Source organism: Bidens hawaiensis, unplaced genomic scaffold, assembly GCF_021521415.1.
Source record: "Bidens hawaiensis isolate Kalapana, Puna unplaced genomic scaffold, B.hawaiensis_p1.1 tig00019588_1, whole genome shotgun sequence".
In the NCBI taxonomy this organism is placed as follows: Eukaryota; Viridiplantae; Streptophyta; class Magnoliopsida; order Asterales; family Asteraceae; genus Bidens; species Bidens hawaiensis.
In genome coordinates, this window is record NW_027492976.1 from 35522 (window position 1) to 50602 (window position 15081).

Below are 15081 nucleotides of genomic sequence, written 5' to 3' on the forward strand. Positions count from 1 at the left end.
GAACTCACCTTAATGTACAATGCTTATGTTTTGAAATAGTTAGAAAACCGAAGTGAAGAACAAACCCTAGATTAATTAAAAACATGTGCACACATATGTTTATGTTACTAAAGACCCTCTTAGGCATTCGCTTTCGTTATGAACATAGCCATGATTGCATGATTAGCTCAAGACACGACACCATGCTCAATTCAACCGAAACCGAAGCCCGTTTACTCAGGTTACGACTCCCATGGCCCATGCACAACCCAAGATCATGACTTTTATTGCGAAATAGGTCTTTCTTCATTAATAATGAACTGCAAATCTAGCATGGCTACCCTTACACATGACCCGCAACCTTGCATTAATCGAAGGGTTGGCTTGAGATCATTAACTATACATCACACCTAGTCTAGCTTGACCCGAAACCTAACTATGGCTCGGTTTTCAACAAATACCCAACCCATGGTGTCAAACAATAGCAATCAATCCCATGATCCGGTTAGAACATACCCCCATCATAAATTATTTTACATTTTACATTAAATTGTCTATGTTATCTACATAAAAGAATTATACTAGTTTGTTCGTGTGTGTGTTTGTGGTGTGTGTGTGCATTAAAAGTTTTGTTACACATGTACATATCATTTGTAGGTTACTATCTATATATGATTTGCTCATGTATATGTTTAGTAACTAAATGAAAATTGTATGTTAGAAGCATGTGTATTAGACATGTTGAATAAGGAAAATATTAAAAATATAGTAACAAATATTTAAAATTACAAGATGATATTTTGAAATAAGAAATTATTGCCTTTTTCTTAATTAAGTTTTTTAAATTAAACAATTGAATAGGAAGGATTGAAATAAGATAAGCGGCAAAAAAAATTTATGAACGCAACCAGTTAGTTATTTATTATGTATAGATTTGAAATTTAAAGCAAAACCCGTTTTTATGTAATAATGCTTAAGCAAATGAATGTATCCCTTCCAATAACTTTACATATTTATAAATCATATAGCATCCTAAAGAAATTTACAGAGCCAATCAGTTAGTTAGTTATTTATTATGTATAGATTTAAAATTTAAAGCAAAGCCCGTTATTATGTAATAATGCTTAAGCAAATGAATGTATCCCTTCCAATAACTTTACATGTTTATAAATCATATAGTATCCTAAAGAAATTTACAGAGCCAATCACCCGTTCAAACAATCAAACTTTATAATGCTACCTTTAACCTTAACATCCTTAAGTACTTATTAATATTATCCTATTAAAATAAAAATAAACAATGTCAGCCAATAGTGTTGGGCAGCCTAATATTGCCTTTGAAAAGACACTAAATTAAGACTTTGCTACAAAATTGAATTACTAAAGAATCTAATATAAATTTGGGTTGAAAAAACATTTTTAGAATCACTTTTTACATTGTTATAGAAAAAAAAAATTATGCCTGAAACATGTACGGCTTTGTTTGGGTGAACATGTTGCTTTAGATTCCTAGATTTTCTTATCTATATCTATACTATATATAAAAAAAGCATGGATATAGATTTTCTTATCTATATCCAAACTCATTGTTTTATGTACAACATACTTTGCATCTAAAATATAGTTATTAAGGGCAATTAAGTCTTCTCTCACAAGTATTTCACAAATATTATGTAAACTTTATATTTCCTAATACACTTACAATGTTGGTCCATCAACTTCACTCAATTTTTGTTAATTTAAAAAATAGTTACACACATATCCTCTAATTCAAAACCAACTACCCCACGACTTTTTAACGACAATAATTTTTCACACGTTATTATTTTTTCAAAAAAAATTACACCATAAAGCCCGAGCATTTTATTCTCTTTAATTTGAGTATGATATTGTTATAGTTTTTTAATTTTAAAAAATCAACATGTTACGTGATTAACATTCAGAAGCGACAACATATCGAGTTGACGAGCCCGGGTTATTTATAAAACTGGACATGGGTCGGAACGAGTCAATACAAAAAGAGGTTAATAAGGTTCGGGTCGGTACAAGTTCGAGTAGAAAGGGGCCAGGTCAAAATGTTGTCGAGTCGGAACGGTTTTGGGCCAAAACAAGTTGGTTTAAAAAATGATTTATTTGAAATTATTGTATGGTTACCGAAGCCGATAAACGCGTGTCCAGCACCAGGTAACGCACATAGTCCAGTCTTGGTAAGCGCTCAACCCAGCGCCCCGAGCCGATAATTGGCATGAATTACACACCTGGTGTTGGTTAAGCATTTTTTAATTTCGGTAGCGTGCTTTCAAGTCCGGTTACGCATGTTAAATCTTTAGTTACACGCAACAGGCCTTGCAGGAGCTATGCGACAAATTTCGGTCTATGTGTGCACTATCATTAGGTGACTTATGTATCGACAATGACTATGCATTCAATGTCGAGTTGAGTGCACACCTCGCCGCATCGCGCGGGCATTTAGCTAGTTACTAATAATATTGTCCTCAAGGGAACACCCGGTGTTAAGGTGGTTGTCTCACAACCAGATGGTTGATTGTATAAATTCTGTAAAATACTTTATCCTAAAAAATCTAAGAATTGTTGTTCAAAAAAAACGTAACCGTAATACCAGACCAAAGAGATCTATAATCTATGATGGTTTACAAGTCATGTCTTCTTTAGGAACCATGTTTCCTTCTTCAACATCCATTGTCATCATATGTCACAAATCACACTCAAAACACCACATAGGAATCACCTGTCGAATCAGCCTAAACTAAAATAAATTTATATTTAGACATGTTATGAAACATGTTATATAGGGTGTGAATTTCTAACACGACACAGGCTTAACACGAAACTTACGGGTTTTGGTTTGCTATAAATGGGTACTAGTTATTTTCCGGTCGAACCTGTTTAGCTAAAAGGGTCGTTTTCAGGTCAAACCTGTTTTCGTTAATTGACCCGTTTAACCCTTTTATTTTTTAAAAATGTATTTTATTGAATTAATTGAATTGATTGTGTATATCATGCTAAGATTTAATCTAAAAAGGAAATTAACATAATATTTAAAAACTAAATTAATTATTTTACTTAAATCTGAAATTTTTTTCTCAAAAATATAAATTTAAAGCACTAATATGTATGTCGTGTTTAGATGTTTAACATGATGTTCTAGTTCAGTTTGGATCCGTTGACCCGCAATTCCACAAACACGATCTGTTTAACACAACTAATGATATACGGTCCTAGAATATCATAAAAGACCTATTGAATTTGCGTACTAGCTCGTTTTATACAAAGGATTGAAATACTGTTTTGAAAACATAAAGGCGATTAGTTGTGTCATGATAAATGAGGGACTAAAGAGTACTACGTGTATGCTTCTAAAGTTGAGCAACTAACTGTAGGTAAGGCACGTGTCATATTACATTACCTAAAATGATTGTCTGGCGACAGGATTGTCGTGCATGTTGAAGAGCTACATTGCATTGGTTAAGGTGTTTCAATGACCACATTGTGTCAAAATTCTTTTCACATTAAAAAAAGTTAACCTCTTTGATTGCTTTATACAATGATTCTTCACGGTTTTGAGTTTTCACATGCTTTACCAAAAAAAGTTAATGTTATTTATTTTCTACATTCTTTTTATAAATGTTAAAGTTAAATGAAATAAATATGACTTTTGATTACAATTTTGTTATTATTTCTTATATTAGAAGGTAATTATAAAGAGAAAAAAGTAACTAATTAAGCGTTACGTATAATATTAATTATATATCTACATTAATTTTGGTGCCTTTAAAGTTTGTGTAATAAATAGTAAACTTTAAAAAAAATTATCATAAAAGTTTTTATGTTTTAAAGTTTGAAGAGCTATATTTATTTGGTTCTTTATTATGTTTGCTATACGAAGTACCCGGTGTGTTACTGGTACCGGAACGAACATAATCAAACCGATACTAACCAAAATTGAATTCCCACCGCGTTGCTTATGAGAATTCGACTAGTTATTGTATAATACATATTTAATGTATTAAATTAATTACATATAAACGCTCGTTTACGCTAGTGAGCCGACCCGGATTCGATGTGTCTAGATCGGGCTCAATGCATTTATATCAAATGAGACTAAATAAAATCTCGAGCTCGTTTAAGCAATTATGCATACTCGATTTGTGTTTTTAGCTTGACTGGTTTACACCCATAGTAGCATTGTAGTTTTAGTTTTGTATATGTTAGGAATTCTATCTCTCAAACAACACACATAAATAATGCAACAAGAGAAAAATAAACGAAGATGAACACACGAAATTTACGTGGTTCGTTCGCATGACTTGTATCCACGGTCTGCATACATGGTAATTTTGTTATTGCTCTGCCTCACTCGTGATGAGGATATTTTAGTTGTGGTGAATATAAATAGAGATTACACTAATGTTTACAACCTATTAAATAAAATAACCAAACCGGACCAAATGAGAGAACAAGGGCCAACTCAATGCCTCCCTTAGTTTTCAATCTTCATTAAACCCAATAATCATCTTCAGCATATTCAATTAATAAACCGAGCCCAAATCAAAATTCCAAAACACAACAGCTAGATGTCATTAGACCAAAGCCCTTTAGGTTAACAACTACATCAACATTTATTTGACATAAGCTAAGGAGACAAGCACAAGCACACACATGATGCGAAAACATCACCGGCCAAAGTGGGGTGTGCATCATGTCCTAATAATATATGCTTTTTTGTGTACATACATATAGTTAAACTATGTATCTACATGTGTCTAAGAGAGAGAGAGAGAGAGAGATTTGAATAAAGAAAAAGTTACAATAAAGTTGAAAGTATATGCTTAGGAAGATCCTCTTCTTTACCCACCCACCCCCACCTCATGACTTCAAAAGCCTTCCAAAATGGACGTACAAGTGGCAGAAGGAGGTGGCAGCAATGACGATGAAGATGAAGATGATATCAAGTGTTGTTAGTGGCAGTCATCAGTCATAATGGTTTGTATACACCATTAGGGCAACTAAAACCTTTGGCAAATTATTTAGTGTTTTCAAGAACATGAGTTTGTTTTAGAGAAGATATATTATTAATGTGGTAACTTCACTTTTCATGTGTCTGGTTTTCATGAAACTCTTGTATTGTTTTACTTAAATAAAGCTTTTGTTTGCTGCTTCTTATATAAATGTTTTTTAATGCCTATGTAACGATCATTATTGCTTGGGCTACAAATTAGGTATGTAACTATTTTGGAAAATAATATGAGAAAGGATGTTACTATGTTAGTGACTTAGTGACCACCAACACATTCAAATTCCTTGTGCATACTATCATCGATCTTAACCAAACGCATTCTCGACTGACATCATATAATGTTTAAGTTCTACATGATTTGATGACGTTGTTGTCAAGGTTTGCTTTGTCGACCTTTAATAAATCTTTGTGTTGTCGTATGTGAACACGTAATCTATGTGGATATGATAATAAATCTTTGTGTTGTCGTATCTGAACACGTAATCTATGTCGTATGTTGAGATGATGCTTTATGTGGATATGATAGCTGTTCAACATTAACATACCTGGCGAGTTGGGTATTTTCAGTAGAAGATACCTAAATCTTGTGTCATGCAAATTTACTAGAGCATGTGTGCTTTATTCCGTTCAAGTGTCGATATGTTGGTGCTCGAAATGTATTCAATAACGCATGTACTGAGAACACAATATTGGGTCTCGTATTATTTGTGAGATACGTCGGTGCACCAATAGCACAAGCACTAAGGATCATTGTGTACAATAGCGATCGGATAACCATGAGCAAAGGTTGATATGGTTGTGGCTCTGAGGTGTTCAACAGATGTATTTTGTGGCTTTGGCTTGATGCAGTTGTGGCTCAAAGGTGTTTATCAGAAATGAGCTCGAGTGGAGATCACTAACAGAAGGCTATCAAGGGGTTTTGTGTGTACCCATAGTTATTTCTTAGTGGCTAGGATCGTCAACCCTTTTTTTCGGGTTAACTAAAAGAATTTAATAAAATGAGTTTCAAACTTAAATCTTAAGTTTGGATTAAAAATCCGGTTACAATTAGGCATGTATATGAATCGAATGTTTAATTATATTTATATTCATCTGTTTATGTTCGTTAAGTATTCATTCATTATTCATACTAATATTATTATTGTTTTGAAACCTATCTAGTTTTCATATTTTAGAACCTCTGTTTATCCTATGATGACTATAAGACTTAGCAGGCCATAGGTCATACCCAATTGTAAATTTGTTCACAGTTCAACGAATTATATATATGCATTATTAAATCATTATAAGTTATTTTGATAGTTTTTCAAAATATTAGCTTGTTTCTTTTATTAAATTTGTTAGTTTTTCAAAATCAGTGCATTAAATCAATAAAGATTAAGCACCTGGTAAACTAGATATGGCATATCTTTGCGGTCAATTGTCATCATTCATTCACTTGTGAGATGTTCAACTGTAAATCCCTTTGGAAGTTATGGATTGTGCAGTTTGATTAACATCACGTATTGAGGGTGATGAATTGGTAATATGAAGATGGTTTTGAAGAAGCTTATGCTTTAATACATATTTTAAATTTTAAAACACTCCTTGAACCCACTTCAACTCACTCCACCAACCAACAAAATTGTTCCAATAGTAAATACAAAATAACCTATGTTGTAGGTAATATTTGTTACAAGAGTTTATAATAAAATTATAAAAGGATGAGATGAGATGAGATGAGATCACCAGTTACCCTTCTGAATCTTTGAATTATGGGAGGATTTTCCACCTTTGTCTTTATAAGAATTTCTTGATGCGTGTGTCTTTCTTCCTGCACGTGCTGCTTGAATCGCACGTCTTCGCTGCTTCGCTAAACGTTCCTCAAGTTCAGGATTATCTTCCTGCTCTTCATCTTCCACCTGGAAATTCAATACACGTTGGTATATAAATATGAAACAAATAGTCCAAGATTATTTGACCACCAAACATGTCAATCAATCAATCAATCATACCCAGTAAAATCCCACCGACAGCAAAGCTATAAGTAGGGTCTGGGAAGGGTGGGATGTAGGCACACCGTACCTCTATCCAAAGGAATAAAGAGGTGGCTTCCAGAGAGACCCTCGGCTCTAAGTACATGTGTATGAAGCAAAATAAAGGAAATCAAAGTTTAACAGCTATATAAAAACTACTGCTAATTATAATAATATTAATAATAAGATCACAGTTTAACAGCTATATAAAAGCTAATAATAATTATAATAATAACAAAATATATGTAAGGGAAATACCATTATGGTATGTGACCTAAATAAGTTAAGTCTAAGCCCTAAGGTATTCAATTCTCTCTAAAAATCCTTAACTTTAATTCTACTTCTCCACGAATTCCTATCCTCAACCATGTCCTCGGAGAGGTTTAGGTCTATCAAATCATGCCTAATCCTCTCATCCCAAGTCAATTTCGGTCGTCCTCTACCCCTCCTCCCCTCTATAGTAATGTTGTCTACGGATCTAACAGGATTCGTCGTCAGTCTTCTCTTTACATGTCCAAACCATCTCAATCTCCACTCTCTTATCTTGTCTGCTATGTTCGCCACCCCTAATCTCTCGCGAAACACAACGTTTCTTATTCGGTCTAGCCTTGTGTGCCCACACATCCAACGTAGCATTCTCATTTCTGCTACCTCCATCTTCCGCACTTGTGCCTTCTTGATGGCCCAACAATCTGTTCCATATAGCATTGCAGGTCTAACTGCCACCCTATAGAATTTTCCCTTCAGTTTAGTCGGGAAACTCTTGTCGCACAATATACCTGTGGCTGCTTTCCATCTACACCATCCTACCTGAACTCGGTGGGTCACATCACTGTCTAATTCCCCATCGCTCTGTACAAAAGATCCTAAATACTTGAACTTCGTTACCTGCGGGAGCACCTGCCCTTCAATTGTGATCTGTGCGTCTTCATTGTCGTTTATCCCACCAAAATCACAGTGGAGGTACTCCGTCTTAGATCGGCTAATCTTTAAACCTTTTGTCTCTAAGGTTGTTCGCCACTCCTCAAGCCTCATGTTTAGATCTTGTTTTTTCTCAGCAAGTAACACAATATCGTCTGCGAACATCATGCACCACGGGAGAGTCCTCTGAATCGACTTTGACAGCTCATCCAAGACTACTGCAAAGAGAAACGGGCTCAACGCTGACCCCTGGTGAAGACCTACCTCTACAGGAAAGAAATCAGTATCCCCCACTGGCGCACGGACACTTGTTTCACTCCTGGTATACATATCCATAATTATCTCTATGTATTTCCTGGGCACTCTTCTACCCTCCAAGCACTCCCAGAGCACCTGTCGTGGCACACTGTCGTAGGCCTTTTCTAGGTCAATAAACACCATATGTAGATCACGCTTCTTCTCCCTATACTTTTCCATTAATCTTCTTATAAGGTGTATTGCCTCTGTGGTGGAACGCCCCGGCATGAAGCCAAATTGGTTGACCGTAACCTGAGTTTCTCGTCTAAGTCTAACCTCAATCACTCTTTCCCATAGCTTCATAGTATGACTTAGTAGTTTGATTCCTCGGTAGTTACCACAACATTGGGAGTCTCCTTTGTTCTTATAGATAGGAACTACAACGCTGCTCCTCCACTGGTCTGGCATCTTACCTGATTTGAGAATACTATTGAACAGAGTAGTTAACCACATGACTCCTTCCTCCCCCAGACACTTCCACACCTCGATGGGTATGTTGTCTGGGCCAACCGCCTTAGACCTTCCCATCCTCCTCAGTGCATCCTTCACCTCTTCTCGTGTGATCCGTCGGCAGTAGCAGTTATTCGATTGTTGTCGTTGAAAGTTTGTGTTGTCATGTTCTTCTTGGTAAGCTCTCCCATTGTTAAAAAGATTGTGGAAGTAGGTTTGCCATCTTAGCTTGATGTCCTGCTCCTTGACCAGTACATGCCCATCTGTATCCTTTATGAACTTCACCGGTCCTAGATCTTGCCTTCTACGCTCCCTGGCTTTGGCAATCTTAAACATAACTTGTTCCCCCTCTTTTGTTTGTAGACTTTCATACATCCGTTTAAAGGCCGCCTTCTTTGCTTCCGCCACTGCCTTCTTCGCCTCTATCTTGGCCGTTTTGTAGTTGTCCCTCAATTCCACTCGCTCCTCCTCATTCGTGCACCTCATTAGCTCCCTAAAACATCCTTGTTTGTCCCTTATCTTGTCTTGCACTGCGTCATTCCACCACCAAGACTCCTTATGCCCACTTGTCTTTCCTGTTGTGACCCCGAGAGTCTCCTTTGCTACTTGGATGATCTTTGTCTCCATAGCTTCCCATATATGAGTTGAGTCCCCATTTAGTCGAGCCCGCGTATGCAGTATGAGTTTATCCTTAAACAGTAGGAGATTTTCGTCCTTCAAATTTCCCCATCGAATTCTCGGTGTACCTTTCTTCTCTCGAACAGTCAGTTTATTTCTGAAGGCTATATCTGTCACTAGTAGTCGATGTTGAGTCACAACTACCTCCCCAGGTATGACTTTGCAGTCCTTCCACCAACGTCGGTCTCCTTGCCTCATCAAAAGGTAGTCAATTTGCGTGTCGCGTCCGCCACTGCTAAAAGTGATTAAATGAGAATCTTGTTTCCTAAAATAAGAATTTATAATACCTAGGTCATGTGCCACCGCAAACTCTAGAAGATCTGTTCCGGTCTCATTCCTATCACCAAAACCGAAACCCCCAAACATGAACGGAAACAAATACCTCATCACTTGCATCTTCATTCTTCCCTTCAGAGTTTTGTTGAACCTCTACTACATCACCACTATTGCCAGGTTGTTCATCATCATCATCCTACATAAAGTGATAAACATATAGCAAAACGATTCAAAATTGCATTACACGAAGACTAGTAAATAAATATACGCATACAAGGCTTTCGAAAACCTCCTCACATGATTATTGACCTATTTGTATGTTATTATTTCAAAATTTAAGTCGTACCTTGGTCAATGAGCATAAAGAATCGAATTTTTGAATATCTGATGCGTTTAATTTAGAAGAATCGTGATCCTCATTGTCTTCTATCTCTTCATCGTCTTCTGTTTCTTCATCGTCTTCTATTTCTTCATCATCAGAACCATCTATCTTCTCAGTGAACTACAATTTACCAAATATGCAACCCTTTAGACAAACAATAAAAAACTATAAACACAAGTCTATAATAGTGTAAACATGCTTCATACTTTTTCGATATCAGCTTGTTCTTTCCTGCTAAAACCGCTTGCAGAAAGTTCCTTGTCAAGGAAACCAGATGCTTTCTGTATTGAAGAAAACCGAGGCTTTACAGAATCAGATTCTGTATCTGAATCTGAATCATCAGCATTTGCATCAAAGGAGAGATTAAACCTGGACACAATATATTAACAAATGATTTTGGAACCAGTCGCATAACAGAAAAGTGTATCATAAAAGTTGGAAATTGTTAAACCTCTTGCTGAAAAACTTGATGATGCATGCAACGTCACGATCAAAGTACCTATAATCATGTTTTAAATCAAATCAAAGTTACTTCAAATAAAAAAAAATGAAAACAGTCGAGAAAAATATGATAAAATTTAATCATACATTTCTGCATTTCGATGAGATACAGATACCATTTGAGGAAAATCTATGATCGTAATGTTTTCATCATCATCTATCTGCAACAAAAATAAATACAATAAAATCAGAAGCGGGTTATATAGTAAAAAAAAAAGCATTAAACAGGGTGTTAAAATGATTCGAAAAGCATACCATTATGTTAAACTCGTTGAAGTCACAGTGAATAAGCCCATGCTCTGCAAGACGGACAACAATTCCTATAATCTTCTCAAAGACGGTATCAGGATTTTGCAACTGCTTCACCTGCACACTGCATCAATATGTTATTCAAAGCTGAATGTCGTTACTTAAACCAACGTCTCTTGCATTTGTAACAGCATACTTACAATGGATAGCCTTGTACAAGTGACATAATTACACAATGGCGATTGCAGTCCACAGCATTTGGAACAGGAAAACCATGTTCTTGCAAAGCCTACTCAACAATAAATTATTTTTCAAATCAATAACCAAGAACTAAACAGGGTTCTATATAAACAAATGTACTTAAAAAATGAAGATTATGGATTTGCAAAAAAACCTTCATGAAAGCAAATTCTTTGAGAGCAGCAAGGCGAGATAGATACAGCCAACTGAAGCTACTTCGGTGCCTTAAGTAGTCACGTTTAGACTTGACAGCTCTAAAAGAGGTTCTGCCCAATCTATGTAGTTTCATAGCCATAATTGTACCATCTTCGTTAGCAATCTCAAAAATATCTTCAAAACACAGGCCAGGTTAGCCATAGTCTTAATAATAAGAAAATCATATCCAAGGAAGTATCAAGTCATATAAAAGTATTACCAGATTCTTTCCCCACACCAATTTGACGCCCCACTGATGAAAATACACCTCGGTTAACCATAGTCTTAATAGCAAGAAAATCATATCCAAGGTATGTGAGTCGAAACCCGTCATCTACACCAAAGAAAACAAGAATAATAATAATAATAATAAGTTAAAAAACAAGCCTTACATTGGTGTCCTATACTCCTATATTAGAGAAGTTGAGCTGGCAAATTACTCACACTTAGAAGAGTCATGATGCAACAACTTGTGCTTGAGCAAATTCTTTAACACCTTATAAGTCCCTCCATGCCTATATACAGCCACAAAACTAGGAACTATTTTGACTTTTGCATATAAAAAAACTATAAATAATTACTAAAGAAAACTCAAACTATAGTAAACAAAAAGAGTGTGTGTGTTCGGAAGTATGAAGCATAAGATATATATTTAGGAAGTAATATCTATATAAATGTAGTGGTAGAGGTGAACCTGAGTGAAGCAATGCGTACAATGAGCTCAGCAGGTACAATTTCATGCTGGAAAGATAGCAAGACATGTTTTTTATATGATAAACTGGCAACATAATTAATAAATTTAATGTGATATTGTGATGACTGATAACACACCCTTAAAAAAAACTTACATTGCGCATTCCCATCTCGACTGCAGTCAGAACCCTGAAGTCATCTTTTGAGAGGTACCGCAAAACATTCACATCAAGCTTCATTACTCCTCTTCTTTTGCAGTTAGTCTTTACACAGTGTGCTCACAGATTGTAAATACCCTAAAAAGGATCGCATTGACTTAATGGTTAATTTACCAATTGACGTCAAGAGATGGAGTTCTCAACAATATATGTATTATCAGTATATGCTGTGTGTAGTGTAGCTTAACTGCACCCTAGCCTGTGCAAGGGCCGAGATGATGTTATAGCTAGATGGCAAAATATGAAAACCCATAGAAAACAACTTTACATATATTGTATTTGATGTTATAGCTAGATGGCAAAATATGAAAACCCATAGAAAACAACTTTACATATATTGTATTTGATGTTATAGCTAGATGGCAAAATATGAAAACCCATAGAAAACAACTTTACATATATTGTATTTTAAATATGCATTTTTAATTACGCTTCGCATACCTTTTTTGATTATATGATATTTTGTTCGATAATCTTTTTCTTATATGACCCAACCCAATGTGACCAAACCGGAACGACAAACACTATGGATTTAAATACCGATTTGACCTGACCCGAACTACCAAAGTGGACCCAAACAATTTGATATATCCATAGTTAACTAAGTATCGATCCAAAAAACCTTCGACCGAAAATGTCCTAGGTCCGCCACTAAGCTTGTGTATCGTACAATATTCAAGTATGTTTTCTTATGGAACTCTTAAGAGAAAATTAAGTACGATTAAGAAAGATACTTTATGCAATATGTTGAATTGTAGGCAATCATAGAAGCTAAAAGACATATGTCATGTACATATAATCATATTTAACAATATTAAAAAAACAATTGCAGCATAATAACAAATTAAAAAGACACTGAATAGTTAGTTATGAGCAATAACCCTAAGTAAAAAATAAAATATGAATGGAAAAAAAACAGTATAACGAAACTAAAAAACGCCTAATCGCATCATTTCAATTGCCAATTTGACCTAATTACATAACAAATTCGTGCAATCGTTAGATAGAGAAGCTGAAACTCAACTGGATTTAACGGTGGTCGGTGCGGGGTGCGGCAGTCACAAACACAATTGAAGGGTGAACGTGTAGTACGGAGGGAATACATACATACATACATAGTTTTTATTGGGCCGGCCCAATATGGGGTTAATTAGAACCTTAATCTAGAGGTGAAACAAAAAAACAAACCCGGAACCGGACCCGAGATAAATACCCGGAACCGGTTTTCTAATACCCGGGTTTTTAATACCCGAACCCGAACCCGACCCTACCCGTAGGGTACGGATAGGGTATGCATTTTGGCACTAAAACCCTAACCCGAACCGGACCCGATATGTACCCGGTAATACCCGAAAACCCGATTTGTACCCGGTAATACCCAAACCCGGAACCGAGGTTTTCCAATACCCGAAACCGGGTATTTCAAATACCCGATGTATACCCGAAAAATACCTTAAAAATACCCGAATAATACCCCTAAACAGTGTAAACTTTTAAAAAATCCAATCTATATAAAAAATACCGGAAAAAAACCCGAAAAAACCCGTAAATAGAGTTTTTTCAATACCCGATAATAGGGTATTTAAATACCCGGTTTTAGAATACTCGGTTCTATACCTGACCCGAACCCGATGCATAGGGTATGATTTTTAGAGACAATGCCCGACCCGAACCCTACCCGATTATTACCAATACCCGTACCCGGTCATACCCGAACCTGGTTCTATACCCGAACCCGGGTATTTAGAAAACCCGATTTGTGCACCTCTACCTTAATCCATTTTTAACAATAACATCTTTTTTTTTCAAACGTAATTTTATGAGTAGTAACTGTTAGAGGGGCATAAAAAAACCCGAACCTGAAAAAAAACCAGAATCGGGTTTTTAATACCCGAACACAAACCCGACCCTACCCGTAGGGTATAGATACGGTATGCATTTTAATACCAAAACTCATACCCGAACCCAATCCGATTTGTACCCGGTAATACCCGAAAGCCCGAACCGGTTCCATACCTGGAACCGGGTTTTTCCAATACCCGAAACCGGGTTTTCCAAATACACGATCAATACCCGAAATTACCCGAAAAATACCCTTAAAAAGTGCAACCCCTAAAATATTCCAATCTATACCCGGAAAAAACCCGAAAATATGGTTTTTTCAATACCCGAAAATAGGGTATGGTTCTATACCCGACCTAAACCCGATACATAGGGTATGGTTTTTAGAGGCAATATCAGATCCGGACCAGAACCCGACCCGGGTATTGCAAATACCCTATTTTCCAATACCCAATTATATCCGAACCCGGTTCTATACCCGAACTCGGGTTTTTCTAATACCTGATTTGTGCACCTATAGTAAGTGTTGGCACGACCCAAACCTGACACAAAAATTTCAGGTTTTTGGTCGACTAACATGAACCGTTTTAAAAAGCGTGTTGGGTTTGAGCTAAACCATATAAAATTGAGTTGACTCGTTTAACTATTAAAAAAACCTTTTATATTTGAATCTTTTTTTTTAAGTTTTCCATTTCCCATTTTTCTGAACATAAATTTGTAATTTCCAATTCATTTTTAAGATTTGTAATACCTTTCAAAGAAAATATTCATATTACTCGTTTATTGTACTTACTTCAACGTTGTATTCCTGAGTATCATTTGGAAAGAAAGGAAAGAAAAATATAGGAAATAAAAGATTGGTTGTGTTCACGAGTTTCATTTAATGATGGAAAGGGAATGAAATAGAAAAATGTGTGTTCCCGAATTTAATTAAAGGAAAGAAATGGTAGGAATTTGAAGGATAAATAAGGGTAAAATGGAAGGTTTTGTTTCCTTCCAATTTGAAAGGAAATGGATGGAAAAAAAGTTAGTGAATGATCTCGGGAATAATTCTTTTCCTTTCCTTTCTTTCGTTAATGATCTCGGGAACACGGCGTAATTTATACC

General features: G+C 35.8%; 1 protein-coding gene across 1 annotated transcript; it reads right to left on the reverse strand.

Moving 5' to 3' along the window:
• Nucleotides 1–6590: 6590 nt before the first annotated feature.
• Nucleotides 6591–12237, reverse strand: LOC143558703 (serine/threonine-protein kinase rio2-like). The gene is made up of 13 exons (XM_077047485.1): nt 12070–12237; nt 11916–11962; nt 11666–11736; nt 11442–11555; nt 11181–11356; nt 10987–11075; nt 10793–10910; nt 10625–10698; nt 10488–10535; nt 10243–10405; nt 10001–10156; nt 9761–9850; nt 6591–6918 (listed from the first exon to the last, which is right to left on the reverse strand). Exons 1-13 carry the CDS (start codon nt 12151–12153, stop codon nt 6742–6744), a joined length of 1407 nt encoding a protein of 468 aa, XP_076903600.1. The 5' UTR covers nt 12154–12237; the 3' UTR covers nt 6591–6741.
• Nucleotides 12238–15081: the final 2844 nt, after the last annotated feature.